This window comes from Trachypithecus francoisi, unplaced genomic scaffold (genome assembly GCF_009764315.1).
Source record: "Trachypithecus francoisi isolate TF-2019V2 unplaced genomic scaffold, Tfra_2.0 Lachesis_group10, whole genome shotgun sequence".
NCBI classification, from domain to species: Eukaryota; Metazoa; Chordata; class Mammalia; order Primates; family Cercopithecidae; genus Trachypithecus; species Trachypithecus francoisi.
Genome location: NW_022681455.1, coordinates 42,419,115 through 42,442,443, shown reverse-complemented (window position 1 = coordinate 42,442,443; position 23,329 = coordinate 42,419,115). Strand labels below are relative to the sequence as shown.

The 23,329-nt window shown below is 48.2% G+C and overlaps 1 protein-coding gene across 17 annotated transcripts in view; it reads left to right on the top strand.

The window, feature by feature from the left end:
- TRERF1 (transcriptional regulating factor 1) overlaps positions 1-23,329 on the top strand; it is a 229,242-nt gene that overhangs the window by 190,150 nt on the left and 15,763 nt on the right. For 15 of the 17 annotated variants that reach the window (XM_033217168.1, XM_033217171.1, XM_033217177.1 and 12 more), the window contains 9 exons: positions 401-551; positions 1,681-1,935; positions 5,329-5,710; positions 6,850-6,916; positions 7,953-8,092; positions 8,224-8,327; positions 10,417-10,492; positions 18,830-18,918; positions 21,050-21,163. In XM_033217168.1, coding sequence (XP_033073059.1) covers positions 401-551; positions 1,681-1,935; positions 5,329-5,710; positions 6,850-6,916; positions 7,953-8,092; positions 8,224-8,327; positions 10,417-10,492; positions 18,830-18,918; positions 21,050-21,163 — 1,378 coding nt within the window. The remainder of the gene's footprint in view (positions 1-400; positions 552-1,680; positions 1,936-5,328; positions 5,711-6,849; positions 6,917-7,952; positions 8,093-8,223; positions 8,328-10,416; positions 10,493-18,829; positions 18,919-21,049; positions 21,164-23,329) is intronic. The other 2 variants (XM_033217179.1, XM_033217178.1) reach the window with 1 other exon arrangement.

The window sequence follows — 23,329 nt, the reverse complement described above, 5'->3', positions numbered from 1 at the left end:
GCTGAAGTGTGCAATACAGAGGCTGCCCCAGGAACTTGCACAAGTGTCTCTAAGTGGGGAGGCTTTTGGAAGAGCTGGGCTCAGGCCGACCCTTAAAGGGTAATAAGCTATTGTTCCCAAGTCAAGATCCATTGCCTGAAGTCCTGACGTGAAGAAGGACGTTTTGTTCAATTCTTGCATGAGTTTGAGAAGGCCTTTTCCCATTCTGAGCCTCAGCTTTTCATCTGTAAATTGGACTTTGTTCTCTAAAGGCCATTGGGCTGATACAAGCAGTGCCATGGACAATGGGATCACTGGATGAATGAGATGGGTTTGTGGTGGGTATGAGGTCTTGTGGCAAGTCACTGTTTCCCCTTCCTCAATGTATGTGTCCTCTCCATTTGGCTCTACCCTTGAGCAGTGGCCAACCCAAAGGAGTGTTTGGGGAGCAGTCTGATGCCAAGAACAAGCTGACATGCTCCATCTGCCTGAAGGAGTTCAAGAACCTGCCTGCCCTGAATGGCCACATGCGGTCCCACGGGGGAATGAGGGCCTCCCCCAACCTCAAACAGGTTAGCAGGAGCCAGTTCCCGGTCCTTTCTAGGCCGTGTGCTGCTTGCTTTGCTTTGCTGCCATCAGACAGAGAGTGATGTGAGCCCCATGCGGGACCTGGCGAGGCACAGTCCTCCCTTGACAGGAATGCTTAGGCTTTGACGCTGGGAGCCAGCCAGGTCAAGCAGCCCCACTTCCCCAGCTTTATGATGAGCAAGGGTCAAAAACAGAGGCTCTAGAAAGCCTTTTAGGGCATCCCAGCCTCTCTCTGCCTCCTGGAGAAGACAGCAAAGGAAAACATGTAAATGCAATATTATTTTTAAACTTCTGCTGCTTGACACACCCAAGACCAGGCCCACTGGGGCCTTCCCGATTAGTGGTCAATGGCAAGAGAAAGCTAATATAATCATCAGGCTCTCAGCCAGAATTTTCTGTTTACTGATGCAGTGTTGTTTGGCTCAACATCCAAAGATCCTTAAATACCCTCTGGATTATCCAGGTAGGATATCCAGATAGTAAACTATCCACAAATTTTAGAGTTAGATTAAAATCAAAAAGTTTTCTCAGAATTATTTTAATATTGTTACTCTTAATTTAAATCTATGAGATTAAATCTCTGTTGACCAGAATTTTTGATTACCCAGATCACTCCATCTCCTGGCCATGCCAGATTATGTTTTTTAAAAAAGCTTTTGTCTTTACTTGTTAAAAGTACATGTTTTGTATCTCCAGTGTGCTTTCCTGACCTGAATAAAATATAGGATGGAATGCCTATTTCCATTTTGACAAATGAGTAAACCAAGGCCCATAGAATTAAAAACTCCTACACAAGATCATACCTTTTTTTGGACTGATTACAAGTCTGTGTCCTTTTCTTTAAAAGCTGACACAATTTTTAAAAAATAGTTTAATATACAAGTAATGCATGGTCAAGATTTTTTCACTATAGAAAATGGAGTCCATGGCCTCCTCTACCATCAGCTGACATCACTCCAGCCAAGGGACTCAGGATTGCAGGAAGGAAATCACCCTGCAGTGGTTCTCTATCACCCATACCTGATGTCCTGGAGCCTTTCAGGAAAAGCAAAGTGCATCCCCCTTGTGAGAGCTACTCTCAGCCCAGGATCAAAGCCTTTATTGTCTGTGTAGGAGGAAGGAGAGAAGGTCCTGCCGCCTCAGCCCCAGCCGCCACTGCCGCCTCCGCCTCCGCCTCCGCCTCCGCCGCCGCCACAGCTCCCTCCCGAGGCAGAAAGCCTCACGCCTATGGTCATGCCCGTGTCTGTCCCTGTCAAGCTTCTCCCACCCAAGCCCAGCTCTCAGGGGTTCACCAACAGCACCGTTGCCGCCCCCTCCGCCAGAGACAAGCCAGCCAGCTCGATGTCGGACGACGAGATGCCTGTGCTCGTGAGGATGACCCTCTCTCCCCCACACTCACCCCAAGGGGCTGCCCCCCGCACGCCTGCTGTGAGTTGCTGCTCTGCCCCACCTGCCTGGGTGGGGACTTCCCTTTGCTTTCTTGGAGGTGGGGCAGCCCTTCCAGAGTCACTGACCTGAGCTCAGACATGGCTTGGTCTCTCAGGGCTGAACCCCCATGGCCACATTGGGAACCCCATCCTTGTTCACACTGCCTGCTGCCCATTAAATGCCAGACTAATGGCCTGGGTTAGATTCTGAGAGACCCGAAAGTGCTCCCAGGTTTAAACAGAGATGATCATTCAGCTGGGAATCACTGGGACAATCATAGCCATTATTGAAATATGGAAGTACTCTATCCCAGAAAGTAAGCAGCTGTTGCCCCAGGCCCTGGCCCCTTCCCCAGGATCTCCAGATCTCCCAAATCCACAACCAAAGAGGTAAACACTGTCGCAGCAGGCTTCCAGGCAATAGCCCTGGCATCCATGCTGACAATCAGCCTTACCAGATGCTTAATATTTTGTCTGCTTAAATACCCTGGAAAACCTAATTCATTAAAGTTCCCAAAGTAGTTCCACTGAGAGCCTAATCTCAGGAAAGCAAAGAGATTTGTTTTTCTCACTCACTGTTCTCCTTTCTCCAATTCTAAGTGCTTCACTCAAACAGCTTAACTTGGCTCTGGGAAGGGTTTGTCTCTCTGTCTGTCTCTCTCTCTGTCTCTCTCTCAGCCCCTAGGGAAGTTGTGACCTGTGTGGTTGGGAATATCAAACCTACCCCCTCCCCACAAAGTGGCGTGTTGGGTCATATTTGTGCTTAGGAATAGGCAGCTGCTGAGAATCCAGGAGGCATAAGGGTAGGCTGGGCCAGGATAGAGGGAGAGAGGATAATGAAAAGAACTAGAAGAGTCCAGAAAAAAGCCTTTATGGTTATCTATGTAACATCAAGTCCTCAAAAGAAAAGAAACTGATGGAGAACTGAGGGGAAGATTCTCATAAGCTGTCAGGGCTTGGGGGTCAGCAACAGGCAGAGATGAAATGACACATCCAAGCTCCCTCTTTGCCCAGGGAAGTTCCTGATTTGGTGGGAGAAACAGTGTCTCCTTGGGGAACTCTGAATTAAGGGTTCATAGTCACATGGGGGTCAGAGTCTCAGGCACACACGCCACCCACCCACCCATTCAAGATGGTAAGAGAAAGACAGGGGCAGACAAGAAATGGATGCCTCAGGTGTGACTGGATGAGAATACACCAGGGTAGCCAAAGTCATTAGGGACTGAGGAGGGGCAAGGGAGTTTGCTCAGGAGATCATCATTAGAGTTCTGAGCAGGGTTTTGAAGGAAGGGATGAACTTGGCTTAATGGAAGGGTGAGAGAGACCTCGTTGGTGGGGGCGATAGGCTGAAGTGGAAGCATGTAGGTGAGACTGAATACATGTAAACAAGGCCCTGGCACTTGATGTAAAGCAATTAAAACATCCAGGAAGGAGCCCCGAGTGCCCATCTCAGCTTGGCTCCTAGCCAGCTGGGATGAAGACAGCTGAGACCTGCCCCCACTCAGAGCCTCAGTTTACTCCCCTGACCTTGGTGGGGTTGGACTCATCAGTGGTTCTCAGCCTTCTCTGTGGGCAGCTTTTTAAAGTTTTCAGTGGTTGGCCTCACTCCCAAAGTGTCCAAATAGCTTGGTGGGATGGAACACTGTAAGTGCTTCCTCTCAATTGACAACCAGACTTGACATCCTGGGTGGCTTCTCTGGCCCAGTGGCTCAGAGCCTTGCCTGGAGGAAAATCCAGGTTTAGAGCTGGAGTAACAGGACAAGAAGCTGGAGGAGAAGGAGCCCAAAAGGGACCTCTGGCCCTGTTATCAGGTCTGGATTACAGTGCCGTGTTGAGATGGTATGAGGTCTGCATGTTCTTGGATGACTTTATCTGCTACCTGGGAACAGGGTGTATCTTCAGGGCTGCTCCCCTTGTCGGGGGCACAAGTCTCCTTCCCCCATTCTCCCCAGCCCCTCTCTCGCCTCAGCCTCAGGCGCTGAGGAGCCCTCTGGTGGAGAGAGGAGGCAGTTGAGCGCGCTGGCCTAAGGAGGGCCCCCTGGGGGTGAGCCGGGGTGGGGACGGGGGTTAGGAACCTCACTGTGGAGCCGGGAGCCTAGGACCGTCTGCCCGCTCCTCCTTTCCCCACTCTCTGCCTCCCTAGACTCCCCTCCTAGAGGCCAGGATGGCACCATGGAAGGCAGAGAAGCTGAGGGAGAAACGTTAAGGGGGCAGAGCCTGAAGCTCTGGAGGGAGAGGAGTCCAGAGCAGAGGAGCCCATGGGGCAGGTCACATGACCATGGTCAGCCCTTCCCATCACCCCCTGCTGCTTCCTACCCAGGCGCCACCCTGGGCTCAGGAGTCTCTAGGACCTGCAGCTGTGACTGGCCTCTGGCCTGCAGGGCCTGAGAGGGCACCCCAGACTGCCCAGAACCTTCCCTCAGGTATCCCCGTGGCCCCTCCCAACCACACCGCCTCTGCAGCCACACCCAGCTCTCGACTTTTCTGGGCTGATGCTACCACACAACCCGAGTCTGTTTCTGTTTGGCTTTGGCATGCCCTGCTCATCTGTTTACGTGCCTATGTTTACTTATTAGTATATATGTATCCATGTGGCAGATCCTCCTTCCAGACTATGCTTGGTTCCGCTGCCATTAAAATAAACTAACTCTCCTGACAGGAAGCCAACCTCAGAGAAGAGTTTGCTACAAATAAGCTACGAGTTCTGGGAGCAATAGTGAGGGTGGTGACGGGGGAGGTTAACCAGATCCGTTTTTAGGTGAGCACATGGAAGGGCCCTTAGAGGTGGGTCATCAAGGGCGCTCCCCCGCGCTGAAAGTGACCCAGGAGAGCCCGGTGTGGGTCGCTGGCCTTGGGAACCTTGGCTAGGCTTGAACCCCTACTTCCTGCCTCACAGGTCTCGGTCCCAGCTTCCCTGAAGAAATTATTCAGTCCCCTTCTCGGAACATGTGGTATCTGTTCCTGATGTCCATCCCTGGGGAGCAGTGGGGTAATTAAAGAGCCCACTCAGCTGGATTCCACTCAAACAGATGGGAATGTAGTGATAAGCAATAAAGAATTTGAATTTATTATTTCTTGCCCACCCACTATTCCTACCACCCCCAGCTCTTTCAGAAATTGGGGATTTCTTCCAAAACCTTAGTTTTCTCCCAAGTCTAGCAACCAGAACTCGCTTTCCCCGAAATGGATGTGGTCAGTGTGGGGGCGTGGGGGGGGTGTGGTCAAGCAGAAAGGCTCTCTGCTTAGACAGTAGAAGGCCCTCTTCCCTGAACCTGGGGAAATGACCTGCAGGGGAAGCTGAAGTATTCGAATCAGATCGTTGTTCCCGTTTTAGGAAATCCCCAGGAAGCATCAGCCCAGCGTGCCCAAAGCCGAGGAGCCCCTCAAGACCGTGCAGGAGAAGAAAAAGTTCCGGCACCGGCCGGAACCACTCTTCATCCCGCCGCCGCCCTCCTACAACCCGAACCCCGCCGCCTCCTACTCGGGCGCCACCCTGTACCAGAGCCAGCTGCGCTCCCCGCGCGTCCTCGGGGATCACCTGCTCTTGGACCCCACCCACGAGCTGCCCCCTTACACGCCCCCACCCATGCTGAGCCCGGTGCGCCAGGGCTCGGGGCTCTTCAGCAATGTCATCTCCGGCCACGGCCCTGGCGCCCACCCGCAGCTGCCCCTGACGCCCCTGACGCCCACGCCACGGGTGCTCCTGTGTCGCTCCAGTGAGTCACCCCTTTAGCGTCCTCCTGGGCTCTGGGTGCTGGGTAGAGTCCTGGGAGACCTCGTTTTCTTTAGCTTTCCCATTTATCCCACAGACTTTTGCGGAGTATTGACTGTATGTAGCACACACTGCTGGGTGTTAAGAAAGACTTGGAATGCATAGCCTTTATCCTCAAGGGAATCTCAGTCTAATTGGGAGACAGATGCATAAACTGATCACTACAGTCTCTGGGATAAGGAAACAGTTGAAATGTTCACCCACTTTATAAGACTGCCAGCAATGATCGTGCAAGAGAGAAAAAATGAGGCCGGGCGCGGTGATTCACGCCTGTGATTCCAGTGCTTTCGGAGGCCAAAGCGCGTGGATCACTTTAGGCCAGGAGTTGGACACCAGCCTAGCCAACATGGTGAAACCCCGTCTCTACTAAAAATACAAAAATTAGCCGGGAATGGTGGCGCGCGCCTGTAATCCCAGCTACTTGGGAAGCTGAGGCAGGAGAATCGCTTAAACCTGGGAGGCAGAGGTTGCAGTGAGCCGAGATCAAGCTACTGCGCTCTAGCCTGGGGGACGAGAGCAAAACTCCCTCTCAAAAAAAAAGAAAAACGGGATGTGGTGGCAGGCACCTCTAGTTCCAGCTCCTCAGGAGGCTAAGGCAGGAGAATCTCTTGAACCTGGGAAGCGGAGGCTGCAGTGAGCCGATATAGCGCCACGGCACTCCCGCCTGGGCAAAGAAGCGAGACATCTCAAAAAAAAAAAAGAAAGAAAGAAAATGTACTCAGTAGATGTACAAATAAGATTAGGTATTACATGCAAGATCAGGCCTTGACGTTTTAGCATGCTTTATGAAAATCAAGCATAGAGAGGCTAGGCTGTCTTTCTGAAGAAAGAATAATTGCATAGAAATCGTACTGCTTGGGTACCCATTGTGGGACAGCTGGATTCTCCTCACCCTGTGTGAGCAATGGGTAACCCTAAGTTATTTAGCACCATACTCCACCCAGCTCCCTGGAAACTGTCAGGGTAACTCTGGCAGGAGTTGGGTAGGAGAGGAGCTCTGTTATGGCTGGTTAGGTAACTGCTCATTTGCTTTAGTCTTTTTCAATGTTCCTTCCCTCTTGACCTCTGATTTTTGTGTTTTAGACAGCATCGATGGCAGCAACGTGACGGTCACCCCAGGGCCTGGAGAGCAGACTGTAGATGTTGAACCGTAAGGAAAAGTCAATCACTCTTTAGAACAGAAGCTTCAGCTTCTTGAGAAGTGTAGTTAATACTTTTGTAGTCAGAGGATTACACTGAGAGAGCAGTTGTAGAAATTGTAGGATTGTGGTTATTTCTTGAGTACTGTTGTTTCCCTACACAGTGGTTGCCAGTATTTTAAGGCCTTTGCCAAAGACTAGATACATGGTCAAAGCATGAAGCCCTGTATTCAGAGAGCCTAGCATCCCTATGTCTGGCTCCATAGGCAGTGCTTTTTCATCCCCCGTGATACAGGCATCTCCCTCATTCTTTAAGAGGCACCTTCTGAATGTCCTCACTTCCCCCTCCCCAATCCTTGGCCCAATTATTGGCCCGTCCTCCAAATGGGCTTGTTAAGTACTTTAATTTTGCATAGGCAGTGGATGGTATTAGGAGAGGCAAAGGTGATTATCTTCATGGATAGGCACAGAAAAGAGGCCAGGTGGTAGAGTGATGAGTAGACTGAGTCAGGAATCAGAACACCTGAGTTCCAACACCATTTTGTAATTTGATCTTGATCCAGTTAACCTTTCTAGGCTTTACTTGACTCATCAAATGGGAGTAATTATTACAGCTTGCTTACGTCACAGATCCCGGTGAGGTTCGGATGGGATAATGTCTGTGAAAGTGATCTGAAAGAGACAAAAAATGAAATGAATGCTTTGTATTTGTCCCCTTTTTTCTGTGGTTAAATGGCACCATTGGCCATGCTCTGGGAAACTGTTCTCTTGGAATTAATCACCCTCCTTCTCCCAGTTACAGGGAGCCGTAAAAGCCCCAGGCCAACTGCCCCCTTGCTCCTAAAATATTTCTCCCTAATCTTAAAGCTGTTCCTTATCCCAGCGTAAAAGCCATGTGTGGAATCTTAGGGTCACACTCTGAGGAAATGCCCCTACATTCTTGTAGAAAGAACTAGTTTCTTTCTTTTTCAAGTTCCTGACAGTTGCCCTTGGCCTGAGCCATCAACTTGAAGACCACATTGTTGTTTTTCTTCTTGTCATTTAAAGACGCATCAACATTGGCTTGAGATTCCAAGCAGAAATCCCTGAACTCCAAGATATCTCTGCCCTGGCCCAGGACACACACAAGGCCACACTGGTATGGAAGCCCTGGCCAGAACTAGAAAACCATGACCTCCAGCAAAGAGGTATTGGCATATGGGAAGAGCTGGGTGGGAGAGGTTTGATTCTCTCACTGGCATCACTGGCTCTGGGATTGGTGTGTTTTCCATTACACTTAGCTCTCTCTGATGCACTGGCTTCTCTTTATTCCCAACAGTGGAGAATCTTCTGCATTTGTGCTGTTCCAGTGCATTGCCAGGTGGAGGAACCAATTCTGAATTTGCTTTGCACTCTCTGTTTGAGGCCAAAGGTGATGTAATGGTAAGGAACCATGAAAAAGAGGCTTTACAAATTCCTGAAGAGTATTTTCTCAAGTTTCAATATTGTCTCAGGTACCATACAACCAATTTGTAATGGCCAATCAGCGTGTGATGACCAATCAGCATGCCTCCCTATTCCTTCTCTCAGTGAGTAGGTCAGGATGTTAAAGCCTATAGAAAAAAATCTCCAACTGGACTTCTGTTTCCACATCTGTTCCTAAAGTTAGAACTGTGGGTATATCTGTCCTAGGACATTAGAATTTCTTTTCCTCGTCTTGTATTTCACTTCAGAAAACTGAGTCTCTCCAGTGGTGGAGGTAGAAGGCTTTACTGAAGCAGAAGTTGGTCTAAAATAGCCTATCGTACTCTGCTGATTCTTCTTCCCTACTATGGAAATCAGCCAAAGTTTGATGTTTATAGAACTCTTTTCTCATCTAACCAAAATGAAGTGTTTACTGTTCACCAACTGGTTCCATTCTTCCACTTTTAACACAGTTCTGCAGATGTTCCCAAAGCCAGGCCTTAGTGCTGTCTTCCCAAAATCAGAGCTAACAGTTGACCTGCTCAATCTGGACTTCCTTTTTTTTTTGAGACAGAGTTTCACTCTTGTTGCCCAGGCTGGGGTGCAATGGCACGATCTCGGCTCACCGCAACCTCCGCCTCCCAGGTTCAAGCAATTCTCCTGCCTTAGCCTCCCAAGTAGCTGGGATTACAGGCATGCACCACCACGCCCAGCTAATTTTGTACTTTTAGTAGAGACGGGGTTTCTCATGTTGAGGCTGGTCTCGAACTCCTGACCTCAGGTGATCCACCCACCTCGGCCTCCCAGAGTGCTGGGATTACAGGTGTGAGCCACTGCGCCCGGCCTTTTTTTAAAGATGGAGTCTCGCTCTAACACCCAGGCTGGAGTGCAGTGGCACGATTTCAACTCACCACAACGTCTGCCTCCCAGGTTCAAGAGATTCTTCCTCAGTCTTGCTAGTAGCTGGGATTACTGGTGCGTGCCACCATGCCTGGCTAGTTTTTGTATTTTCAGTAGAGATGGGGTTTCATCATGTTGGCCAGGCTGGTCTCGAACTCCTGACCTCAGGTGATCCTCCCACCTTGGCCTCCCAAAGTGCTGGGATTACAGGCATGGACCAACGCACCCAGCCTCAACCTGGACTTCTGACCAGATCACTCAATCACTAACCTCTGTTTCCCCTTTATATAAATACATGGTAGTAGATCTAGCTTCCTGCATTTTGATTTTATGAAAATGTGAAAGTAAATGTCCCAATACTATGATACCCTTCAAGTATTTCCTAGAATGCTGGAGAACTGTCCTTAACCCTTTGAGATCAGTGTGGCAGAGCAGCACTTCTCAAACTTTTAATGTGCGTATGCGTCACCTGGGGAATCTTGTTAAAAATACAGATTCTGATTCAGAGGCTTGGGAGTAGGGCCCAGTTCTGCCTTTCTGACTAGCTCCCAGGTGAGGGAGGTACTCCTGTTCTATGGACCACACTTGGAGTAGCAAGATTCTAGGCCCTGCTCTGCTCGGAAACTATCTGCTGTTCAACTCTGCCTGTGGCATCTTTTAAAAAGCTACTGAGGCTGAAGAAGGCTGATTTGAAACAGTTTATCTAACTAGGCTCTCTGGACGGATGGTGTGTGTGTAGTACAGTTGTTACTGATGTAGCTGTTTATGTTCAGCTGGAATGAAACATGATTTTTCTGTAAAACAGTTACAGATCACCCACTCATTTCCTGGGAACTCTTGCCCAAAGACTCAGCCTCCAGTCAGAGGAGGCCCCACTCATCTCTGGGGCTGGTGGGATTTTACCAAGCAGGAGTCAGGTCTTTCTGTTTTCCTGTGACATGAACAACTGGCTTCAGGCATGGATGGGGAGGGTGTTAGAATGAGAGTCTTACTGGGTGCTGAACAGACATGAAACCCTAGTTAGGGTAGTCTCCCTCTGGGTTTCCTTCCAGTGCCCCCACCCCTGGCCTCCACAGTGCTAACTCCATTTCCCCTTTGAGTGGATGGTCTCTGTAAGACACACAGACCTATTACTGACTCTTGACTTTTCTCTCCCCTGGGTCTGCAGGTTGCTCTGGAAATGCTGCTGCTGCGGAAGCCGGTCAGGTTAAAATGTCATCCTTTAGCAAATTACCACTATGCCGGTAGGTTGCCAGGAGCCCTGTGCCCTGTTGCCTCCTGACAGTGGGTTGCTTGCATGTGTGGTTGTGTCACTTTCTGGTCATGGATAACACCGGTTCTGTCCTAATCACCACTTGTGATCTCAAGGCCTCCTAAGGCAGAGCTGTGTCTGTTGCTTTGGCACTGTTGGCATTTTGTCTGTTGGCATAAGCTCCTGCCCCTTGTGGGTGTGCCAAGACCTGGGTGATAGTGGACAGTGCCTGCACATGTGGCAAGGAGACTAGTGCATGAGACCAGAGAGAGCCACAGAAGGTACAATCAGCAGCCCCCTGGTTTTGGAATCAGTAGCCATGGGTTCAGATTCTACGGTACCCCTTGGCCAAGTACCGTGGTCTTCTGCAGCCTTGGTTTTCTCACCTGTAAAATGAGACTTGTATTCCATCCCTTATAGTGTTTTTGTGAGATTAGAGATGGTATATGTAGCCCAATGCCTGGTACATCCTAATAGCATTTATTGCTCATTTATCCAATAATTATTTTTGGAACACTTACTGTGTACAAGGGACTTGCTAAACACTGAGATGCATCAGTGACTATGACAGACATGGACAGAGTCCTATGTTGTACAGCTCAGAGGCTCTGAGGAGGAGGCAGTTATTACATAATGGATCACATTGACAGGAAAGACTTCATACACACCGGGTTTTGTACGTGAATTAATGACAGTACCACAAAAAGAGGGAAGTAGAAGACACCTTCAAGATTTAAATGGACTGAGAATTGTGAAGAGTGAAGGAAATAGGTTGGAGAGCCTAAGAAGTGACCAGTGACACTGAGGTCAACATTTTCATTTCCATGTACTAACTGTTCCTTCTGAGGGTCTCCACGAACCTACACTGGTTCTTTATTTTGGAGGGGGCTGAATTTTCAGTGCCTCTTGATTTTTAATGAGGGTTTCTTTGGTGCTCTGGGCAGACCCTGCCTAGGCAGGTGCCAAATATGTGGGCTTGGGGACCTAGCTATACCTTTTCCAGTCTTTGGTCCGGGCAGCCCAGGGAGGGCTTCTGTACAAATACTAGCTTGCTTTCTCCACCAATATTTGCCTCACCTACTATGCTCCTCCTCTTTCATGAATGAGCCTTCCTGCCTGTCATCACAAGGTAAACCTCAAAGCCCTTCTTCCGAGGACGGTAAGCCCAAGATGTCTGCCTGGAGGTCACTCCTGGAACTAGGCCAGTACAGAGTAGATGCATGGAATTAGAAATTCATCGCTTCTCTGGTGGCCTAAAGGAGCCAGCTTCTTAATATTGTCTCCATCATTTCCTGCTTGGTGTCTGTCCCAAGTGTGGGTAGAAAGATTTAGGAGTTCTCCCTAATCTGCCATGGAAACAGTTCAGTCCTCTCTCTTAATTTCCAGCATCATCTGCTGCCCATTGAACCCTGAGAGGCTGTCCAGCCTCCTGGAGCCTGTCTCAAGCTTCTTTGCATGATGGTGGGCCAGTGGATTGGCTAAAAGAAGTTTCCCAACCATGTGCTGTGAGATGCTGCTGCCCTCAGCCCTCAGAGTGGCTGGGGTCACCGGAGCCTCTGGGCTGGTTAGCTCCAGCTGTGAGCAGCTTCATCTGGGATACAGTTCTCCTCTGGTTCTTCCAAGTGTACCAAACAAGTATTTTATGTGTATCGTGACATTAAAAAGGTCAGAAAGCTGTGTACTAGGAGCACCACACACCCCAGTCAAAACAAAATAAAAACACTAAAATGTTACCAAAAACTTTGAAACAAGAAGGCCCTAAACTCTGCGACAATTAGTTGATCTCTTGAGGTTAGGGGATTCTAGCTAATTCCTTGCCTGTCCCTTGCCCCCTTCCCCAGCCGGCAAGACCAGGAAGGACTCTGCTGTTTTCTGCAATTATTTCAATCCTTGGAGGCAAAAGAGGTAGAGCTAAGTTGAGAAGGGTTGACGTCTCCAAGAGAAGTGTACTCATCTATGTTTGCCAGTCACTTGCCTTCTCCGGGAAGTGATGATAGACTGGGACACAGAGAATTTTCTATAAGTATGAGCAAAAAGGGCAGAGGTCACTGGTCTCTAAAGTCTGACCCAAAACAATCTCCTTAACAGTTTCCTTCTAAGCCACAGGGGAGGCAGCAGAGTCTTCCCCATCACATGCCCCAGCCACCACCTCCTTCCCCCGCTGCTGAACCCCCTCATTTGCTTCCTAGGTGTCAGCGAATCCCATCTCTATGGCCACATTCTGCTTTGGCCTTTGTGCTGAGCCCTGTTGGGTTGCTCCCCAGTAGTGACTGCCTGTTGGCTTAATTGCCACCTTGCTGGGACCCTATCTTCTGGATCTCCTTTGGCTCCTGACTCTGTGGCTGTGGCCAGTGTCACCCATCCTGAGTCCCAGCCCCAGATTTTCTGTCCAGGCTCCTAGTTATCTGGAGAGGGAGTTCGGGTTTCCCGAGCCTGCCTGAGCCTGTCCATGTCAGGGAGGGAGGCTGTAAGTTTGGAGAGAAAGACAAAGACACAGGCCTATAAAAATCACTTCCTTACTTTACTCATTATCTTCCCTTTCCCACCCATTCCAAGCCATTCATTAAGAAAAGGAAGAAGTGACCAGTGCTGGGACCCAGGAGAGATGTGCTATAGGGAAAGGACCGATGTGGTGGGCAACTCGCCCAAATCTAAGGGCTGCTTGCCAAGGCCACATGAACCCTGCACAGGATCCTCAGAGGAAGGTGCTGTTGCAGTGGCTCCTGGCGCTCAACCCACACCACAATGCACAGTCCAGCCGTCTGTTGCTCTCAGCACCCTCCCACCCATGTGTGGTTAGCAGTTGTGTGTAGTGATTCCCAGTTAGCACTTGGGTTGGGAAGGGCCAAGCATGGGGGAGTCAGGGTGGAGAGGAAGCCTGGTTGTGATTCGATGGATTGCAGCATGCTTGACTTTTTTCATTGAACTGGTCATTCCTGCAGATGGGTGAAGAGTGGAGGGTGTTAGAACTGACCGTGGCTTCTTGGCAAGTGTTCGGCAGAGTCTACTTATTGGCCCTGAGCATAGCCCAAACACCTATTGAGTCCTGAAAGCCTGACCTGACTTGTGGAGATGGAGGAGACCTGGAGGAAATACTCATTCCGTTGGAGAGGACTGGTCTCTTCTGCCTTGGAAGCTGCTCCAGTTAGATGAGGAGACAGAATTACATGCTCAAAAGAGTCATTTGCAAGAAGCACAGCTGTGATTTCATTTCCTAGGCATCCTTAGCCTGTGTCTGTAGCTAGACATTGGTCCCCTCAAGGGTAGGACTGAGTTAATACTCTTTTACCTTGCCTAACACAGCACTAGTTTAAATTAAAAAAAAAAAAAAAAAATCGCCTAGTGGACAAGCTCAAATTCTGGATTCAGATTGAGGCTTCCCCCTTTTTACCCACAGAGAAAACTTTGGTAGCAGCCTTCTTCACCTTGCACCCCTCAAAAAATTACTCAACCTTCACCCACTATTGAAAACCCTGTGTGGAAATGAAAATCTGGTGTAAAAACAGTCCTCCTTTTTCTACAATGAATATGTCTGTCTTGTGTAACTACAAAACATTATCAATGGGGCCAGGAATGGTGGCTCATGCCTGTAGTCCCAGCACTTTGGGAGGCCAGGGCGGGCAGATCACTTAAGTTCAGGAGTTCGAGACCAGCCTGGCAAACATGGTGAAACCCCATCTCTACTAAAAATACAAAAATTAGCCGGGCATAGTGGTGCATGCTTGTAATCCCAGCTACTTGGGTGGATGAGCAAGAGAGTTACCTGAACCCGAGAGGCATAGGCTATAGTGAACGGCGATCACACCACTGCTCTCCAGCCTGGGTGACAGAGTGAGACCCTGTCTCAAAAAAAAAAAGAGAAGAAAAAAATTATTAATGGAAGTTTTAAGAAAGAAAGTCCCTCTAAAAGATACTGTGTCCAAACTTTCTGTCACCCCTCCATGTCTCTTTTTAATTGCCCGGGTTCACTGTAGATTGCCCCCAAATTAACCACAGTCCAGAGCCTGTTTCCCAGCAACCGAAGGTCAGAACAGTTTTCCTCTGGATACTGTTCCAGCACCATTTCATCCAGTTAATTAGGTTCTTTGTAATTAGCCTTAATCGTCTTGTTAGGGGCCCCTGCTGGTAATAGCCCAATAGCCAGGAATCCCCAGGTAGAACAAATGAGTGCAGGGGGACTCTCAACCCACGAACCCTGTGTGCATGCTGAGTGGGCAGCAGGGATCCTAGAGAGAAGGGAGGGTGTGGGTGGGTAGTTGAAAGGATAGGGGAGGATTTGAGGCAACCCCCTACCTCGGTTTTGTATTTTATCCTGGACTTTGTCCAAGATGCAAGATCTAAGAAGGGCTGGCTTAGAACCTTGTCTAAGAATAAGGAACTTGTCCCTGTCAGACTCCAGGAAAGAGAGACATCTGAGCCTTTCCTTAACTTCAGATTACAGAGGGATTTTGGAGGCAGGAAGGAGAAGACTATGGATATAATAAGCAGCCAGGAGTGAGACTGTGGATAAGAAATACACAGAACAAGAAACAGGTGGTCTTGGATGTCACTGTCCACATATCAGCAGGGGCGGCATATGTCTCATAGCCCTGGGCTGATTTGGAATCTGCTCTCCAAGTGCCCAGTGAAGGTTCAAAACATGTATCGGACACTTAGGACCAAATCTGTCAGTCACAGAGTGACTGCCACCCTCCCCATGTCACGTGGGGAAACTGAGACTCAGAGAAGTTAAGTAGGCTTGCCTGGGATCACAGAAGGAGTAAGTAGCAGAACCAGGTTCACAACCTAAGGTGACTAAAATCACCCTTTTTATCACAGTTCAGTGATACTATTTGGGGAAAACACATTCATATGTTACTTATCTATCCGAGGCTTTAGCCTGGGAATTCAATCCAAGAGCCCAGGGATGGACTCTCAGCCTCAGTGGGCAATCCTGTGACCAGGAAGCCAGCTCTAGTGTGAGAATGGATTTGTTGCCCGGCCAAGCCTCTGTCCCTCAATTTGTGAACACCCTGTTGAGCAGACACAAACACATGCACACACAGAGCACTGTCATTTGCACCAAAGCACAGACCCTAGGACTATGCAGAAGAGCCACCTCTTACTCTCTTAAGAGAGAACTCCCTGACCCAGCCCTGTATCCCTTGGAATGGGAGAGTCACATAGAGGGGGCAGGGAGAACATGCAGCCCACTCCAGCTCAGTACGAGTTGTACAGAATGCACATTCCAGAATCAGGAAGCCACCAAATCCAGTGTCAGAGCAACAGTCTTAAAAACCACCAGGAGTCAACAGGGAGAAGGTCTCCTTCCCCCACGAGGTTTGGGGATCCCTCCTAACAGATGGGCAGGAAGTTACTTCACCTGTGGAGTTGCATCTGGCAAGCAATTTGGAAACATGAAGGGACATGCTGCTCAGAAATCGATAGGCCTGGGAACGGGACACTGCTTTTGGGGCCAGAAATCAGGTAATGAGCCTGGCAGGTAGAAAAAAGTATATCCACTGCAGAGACTGGCTGAGAAGGCTAGATGGCCTTGTTAGTGTCTTGTCATGTCTTAGAGCTACACTCTAACTTAGGAAACTGATGATGTGGCTGCGGTTGGAAAGGATTTCATTGATCTAGTTGAGGGTTTCATCAGCAAAATGTCTGCTGATTCCCCATCGGAGATGCAACTGAGGGCCACACAGATTCTGGACCTGCAGCAGGGCAGCAGAGCAACCTCTGTGTAAGCTTGCATGAGTCAGCTGGTATGACAGACTGCCATTGTGGTCTTTCTTCCATCATTCTCTTTCTGACTCCTCTTACCCGTTTGCTCTTTTGGTGGATACCTAAAAGGAACCATGATTGTTGTTTGGTTGTTGAGCTGAATTGTTGGTTATTCCTTTCTGTGTCCCTCTTTCTGCCTTTGTTCCTGGGTAAGGGGACCCCAAGGCTTTGAATGTTGGACAGAATTTGAAGAATGGTGATGGAAGTGCTATAAAGCCTCAAATCCCACCAACCCCCTGTGCTCACATGCACTCCGGCAAGGATTCTCCAAACCCGCAGCCCCCCTGAGGCTCTCTGTTACTGTGGTCTGCACAGCCAGAGCTGTCCAGTCCTCTGGAACCCATGGAAGATGACTCCCTTCTGCTGAGGATTCATGAGAAAGCTGCTTTCCTTCTAGAACTAAAGAGATAAGTTTGCAGCTGGGCACAGTGGCGCACATCTGTAATCCCAGCACTTTGGGAGGCCGAGGCAGGCGGATCACTTGAGGTCAGGAGCTCAAGACCAGCCTGGCCAACTTGGTGAATCCCCGTCTTTGCTAAAAATACAAAAATTAGCCAGGTGTGGTGGCACGTGCCTGTAATCTCAGCTACTCAGGAGGCTGAGGCAAGAGAATCACCTGAACCCAAGAGGCAGAGGTTGCAGTGAGCTGAGATTTTTTCACTGCACTCCAACCTGGGTGACAGAGCAAGACTCCATCTCAAAAAAAAAGATAAGTTTGCAAACCAATTAAATTGGGTGGTCGCCCTGCTTTTGTAGACATCTGACCCCGCCCAGCTGTGGAAAGCATATTCTGAGTCTGGAGCCAAAGCTCCTGGCTTGAGGACCTATCAAAGAGCTGCACAAGGAAGTTGTTTATTTCAGAAATGTGAGTTTATGTCACTGAGCCATATATTTTCCTAAGGACCCTAGGCTCCCCACCTGTGGTCTAAGGAGGCCGCTGCCTACACAGAGCGTTTTCGCCTGATTCACTTATTTTGGCCAAACCCTACAAGGGAAGAAGTGATTAGGGTTTCCTGTACTGCAGCCCCATCAGTTGACCATAGCAAAATGGAAGCCTTGGACTTGCCCGGAAAGGGAGGAAAGATATTATGGTTTGGGGTACTAGTGTACCCCACTAATGAAGTATAGTGAGATGGGGTACTAGTGTACCCCACTGATGAAGTGTAATGAAAGATATGGTTTGGGGTACTAGTGTACGCCACTAATGAAGTCTAGAGAAGTGTAGTGAGATCAGAGCCTTGGTCAAATACCATCCAAAGAACCAGAGATGTGGAGAATTCAGCAGGCCAGAAGAACAAGACTGAGTTTTCTCTGAACCAGCCGCAGTGGTGGAACCTTCCCTAGAGCCTCCAGAAATAGCAGTCCCCTTAGAAGTAGACCTTATTTCTTGCCCCAAACAAGCCAGTACCATTTTATATTATTATCTGCATATCCCGCTTTCTTTCGTGGAGGAAAAAGACATAAATATCAGGTTTAGCCAGTAAGGCAGATGCACCAGCCCAGCAGTGAAGCCTCTCCCTCGTCGGTCAGCAGATCTATCAAGAACTGGCTCCACTCACCTCTCCAGCCTCATCTGCTTCTGCTGGAACAGTATACTTGAACCAGATTAGATTACTAGTCGTTCTTTGGAAACCTCCATTTCCTCATCTGTCAAATGGGCTCATCATCATAACAATCTTACAGGTTTGTTAGTAGAACCTGATGATGAATAACTGAAGTACTTAGAACCTGCCACATAGTGAGCACTTAGAAATGTTAAGCTATTTTTCCTAGCACAGCATCTTGCTTGTAATATACACCTAATAAATATCTGTTGAATGAATGACTGAAGTGCATGACTTCACTCTTGCCTCTGACTTTGCATATCCTGCTTCCTCTCACCAGAATACTCTTCCATCTCCTTATTGCCTGACTTGCTTCTATATGACCTTTAAAACTCAACTCAGATGTTTTCTCTACCTGGAAGCCCTCCTGGCTGCCCTGGCCCTAACCTGAGTGTGGTGTTTCTCCTTTGTGCCCCAATGACACCTCACCTTTACCTGAATAGTTAGTTACCACTTTGAACGTCATGACCTACTTGTTGGTCTCCCCAGTAGATTGTGCGCATCTCGAGGGTGGAGGGTGAATCGAGCCACACCCTGAAGGGTACTTGCTGCATGAATGCTTGCCCTTGTGAATATGATCATTACATTAACACTGTCCCTAAAATGTGTTGAATGCTCTTTGTTTCCCAGTGATGATGCTGGGCACTTTTTGTGCATTATCTTCTTTAAGTTTCACAAAAATCCTAATCAGTGGAGGCAATTATAATTATTCCCAATTGTAGGTAATAAAACAGACTTAGGATGAGTAACTTGCCAAGGTCAAGGCCATAGTTGAGACTTGAACCCAGGTGTCAGAGCTCCTAACCATTATATCACACTATCTTTTTGTTCAAATGGGAATTTGATATGTATTATATCACTTGCTCTGTAGTTGTATTTTGTAACTTAAGTAAATGAACCAGCAACTAAAAGCAAGGGGAACTGCGAGCTGTTCTTATGAGGTTTGTGTTTTGTTGTAGGTTCGGACAAGTGGACCTCCCTAGAAAGAAAACTGTTTAACAAAGCACTAGCCACTTACAGCAAAGACTTTATTTTTGTACAGAAGATGGTAAGCGTGATTTTTCCCATTGCCCTGTTGAAATTAAACTTGGGAAATGGTACACAAAAATATTTAGAAATATTTGGATACTGGTTTAAGATACTTACAAAACGGATGTCTTCCACACTCGCTGGTGAGGATGGTAGTGGATATAGGGGTGGTATGGCCCCAGTGTTAGGACTGTGGCAGGGAGAGGACAGGGGAAAGAAGGCATAGATTATCTGGACACTGCAGTGGTGCGGTGTTATTTTTTATCTTAATAAAAATGTGTAATTCATAATTCTGTCAGAATAACGAGAATCAGGCTCCTGGTTCATAATTTACATAATTTATTTTATTTTATTTTATTTTTTTTATTTTTCAAGACAATTTCACTCTGTCGCCCAGGCTGGAGTGCAGTGGCATAATCTTGACTCACTGCAGCTTCCATCTCCCAGGTTCAAGCGATTCTCCTGCCTCAGCTTCTAGAGTAACTGGGATTACAGGCACGCACCACCACTCCTGGCTAATTTTTGTATTTTTAGTAGAGACGGAGTTTTACCATGTTGGCCAGGCTGGTCTCGAACTCCTGACCTCAAGTGATCCACCTCCCTCAGCCTCCCAAAGCATTGGGATTACCAGCGTGAGCCACTGTGCCTGGTCATACATAATTTATGTATATTTGACAGATCTACCACATTTCTGACAGAATTTTTTTCTGGGTAACTGGGGAGAGGAGAACATGTGGCCTCCCTCTACCCAGTAGCATGGTTTCTGGTGTTGAACTCCTATTTTTAATGACAGTAATAATAAAAATACCTTGCATATACAGCATTCTAAAGCAAAATAAACCTTTCCATAGATGAAATAGCACTTTATACAACAGATACATTTATTGATTTTATTGGCTAAGAGATGGTTTAGCATAAAAAATTAAAACCATTCAAAGAGTGTTTCAACAAACTGATGAATGATGGAGCCATATTGTGTTAAAGCCATTTAAGACTGTTCGGGTACACAGCGAACAGGGCCACAGGTGACAGCACCCACTGGCCCATGGCTGAGACAGATGGTCCTCAGAGGTGTCCTAGCATGGCATGTCTCCTGTCGTCAGTCTAGGGCCTTGCCTGGGCAAGTGTGAGAAGCAGGAGGACTTTGTCTCTAACTTGCCTCCACCTCCATGTCTGCATTTGCTCCTGCCTTGCCCTTGACGGCCGCCATGCCCTTGCTGCCCCGTGTGCCCAGCAGCCCTCATGCTGCATCTTTCTTGAGTCACCCTCCCCCCCAGGACTGACCTGGCATAGACTTCAATCCTTTAGGCCCCACACTTTCAACTGATGATGGACTCGTGTATTGAGCTTACCAGGCAACATGAGTTTTAACCCAGGGCTCTGTGGGACGGACACTATCCTCACTCCCTCAGGTAATTCTAGTGTGGAAATTCCAGGTGTCAGGGGGATGAGAAGGAGGCAACTTTGAGGAGACAGGACTTCATCTCACCATGTAGGTGGCCTTGTTCCAGTCGTCAGGGGTAAGGCCAGCCTTTAATCTGCCGCCAGCAAACCGACATTATTACACCTCATCTGATCGTAGAGCATATGAACTAAAGAAAGGAATGTTTTTGCCTTAAGATGCATAGACCTGGCCAGGCGCGGTGGCTCATGCCTGTAATCCCAGCACTTTGGGAGGCCGAGGTGGGCGTATCACGAGGCCAGGAGATCGAGACCATCCTGGCTAACACAGTGAAACCCCGTCTCTACTAAAAATACAAAAAATTAGCCAGGCGTGGTGGTAGGCGCCTATAGTCTGAGCTACTCGGGAGGCTGAGGCAGGAGAATGGCGTGAACCCGGGAGGCGGAGCTTGCAGCGAGCCGCGATTGTGCCACTGCACTCCAGCCTGGGCGACAGAGCGAGACTCCATCTCAAAAAAAAAAAAAAAAATCTGGAATGATACCCAAAGAAAGTAATGCAAGGGGCTACCTGTGTTGCAGGGTGAGGGGTAAGGACAGGTGTGGGAAGGAAGCCTTTCACTGCGTACATTTTTTTCTTGAACTAAACAAACTTGTTTATTACCTATTACAAAATTAAATATTCAAAAATACTTGCTGCCTTTGCTGTCTGCGCATTGCTGGAGCTAACCTTGATCTCGCTTTCCCGGCAGGTGAAGTCCAAGACGGTGGCTCAGTGCGTGGAGTACTACTACACATGGAAAAAGATCATGCGGCTGGGGCGGAAACACCGGACACGCCTGGCAGAAATCATCGACGATTGTGTGGTGAGTGAAGTTGCTAGGTTGTTGCTTGTGCCGGCACAGCTCCCACCCCAGGCCCAGGTTAGTAAGTAGCTGCTGTTCGGTTGGGCTTTGCTGCCAAGATAGCAGGAGGAAGGAGGTGACAACAGCCCAGCTCCTCTGCAGGATTCAGGACCTGCCCTCCAGAGTAGATAGAGGAAAGACGTCCATAGGTTTGGCCTGTAGCTCAGTGTTCAGATACAGAGGTGAGGGCTACTGCCCACTTCAAGGCAGCTAGGAGCCAGAAGAGTTAAACCAAGGATGGTCCCAGTCCTGGGTTTGTTGGTTTATGATTGGCTGGTGTCCTGACCCCCTGGAATATTCTTTTCTGATCTTTCCATGTCACAGATGCTACTGAACTGAGCCCATAACGTGCCTCAGAAAGGGTCCCTGGGATTTTGCCACAGTCTGTAAAGCATGAGCAAGAGGAGCTTTGACCTCTAGGTAGTGCCAGGAACCCTCCATCACTGAGGAACTAATTCGCTGCATGTAGATGATTCTAATCCTTACATCACCATTTATCCCTGGTATTGATTTCCTTCATTAGCAGACAGTCCACAGTCAACTGCACATTAAGCATGTACCAAAGACACAACAAGACCTAAATAGTCTCTGAACCCTGTATGTGTTGCTTTGTTGATTACTATCACTTGTGATCCTTGCAATTAACTCTCCACCCTGCATCCATAGCCACGGGAAAGCTCCTTTTCACACTCTGTGAGAAACATTACCTACAGTGTATGTGTATATAAAAATTATGTATTACATTACTGAACTCTAGCTTGTGTCACCGTCAGTGAAAGTACTGGGAATTCATGAATTATGTAAATATTTGAAATTATATTTTGGTTCCCAATTGTGCCCCAGTTGTAAGGGCTAGCACATGTATGTGTGTTATTTTCTTTAACAGACAATGAAATAGCAGTTTTCTTGTGCTAAGCATTGTGTTAGGGACTTTATAAATATTGACTCATTTAATCCAATGTAATTCATTTAATACCAATTCTGTGTGGTAGGAAACTGAGGCACAGAGCTTAAGTAAATTGGCCATAGTCACACAGCTGCTGAGTGTGTTGTTGATCCTGATTCCCTTGTGTAGTTAAGAGCAGTGATATGCAAATTTTCTTTTGTTTGTTTGAGACAGGGTCTCACTTTGTCGCCCAGGCTAGTGTGCAGTGGCACAATCATAGCTCACTACAGCCTCAACTTCCTGGACTCAAGTAGTCCTCCCACCTCGTCCACCGGAGTAGCTGGGACTACAGGCACACACCACAACGCTCCACTCATTTTTTAATTTTTTGTAGAGGCAACGTCTCATTGTGTTGTCCAGGCTGGTCTCGGACTCCTGAGCTTAAGCAATCCTCCTGCCTTGGCCTCCCAAAGTGCTGGGATTACAGGCTCACCCCTGTAATCTCAGGCCACTGCACCTGGCCACACATTTCCTTAAAGAAGTATAAAAAATTTGGACTTGGCCAGGCACAGTGGCTCAAGCCTGTAATCCCAGCAGTTTGGGAGGCCAAGGTGGGCAAATTACCTGAGGTCAGGAGTTCGAGACCAGCCTGGCCAACATGGTGAAACCTATTTCTAATAAAAATACAAAAAATTAGCCAGGCGTGATGGCACACACCTGTAATCCCAGCTACTTGGGAGGCTGAGGCAGGAGAATTGGTTGAACCCGGGAAGCAGAAGTTGCGGTGAGCTGAGATCACACCATTGCACTCCAGCTTAGGCAACAAGAGCAAAGCTCCATCTAAAAAAAATGTAAGCCAGGCGTGGTGGCTCACGCCTGTAATCCCAGCACTTTGGGAGGCCGAGACAGGCGGATCATGAGGTCAGGAGATCAAGACCATCCTGGCTAACACAGTGAAACCCTGTCTCTAATAAAAATACAAAAATTAGCCAAGCATGATGGCGGGCACCTGTAGTCCCAGCTACTCGGGAGGCTGAGGCAGGAGGATGGTGTAAACCTGGGAGGCGGAGCTTGCAGTGAGCTGAGATCCGGCCACGGCACTCCAGCCTGGGCGACAGAGCGAGAATCCGTCTCAAAAAAAAAAAAAAAAAAATTTTGGACTCATTAATGCTTCAAAGCCTATGCTTCTAACTAATAATTGATCCTCGCTATGAAATATACATACATATATACATTTATGT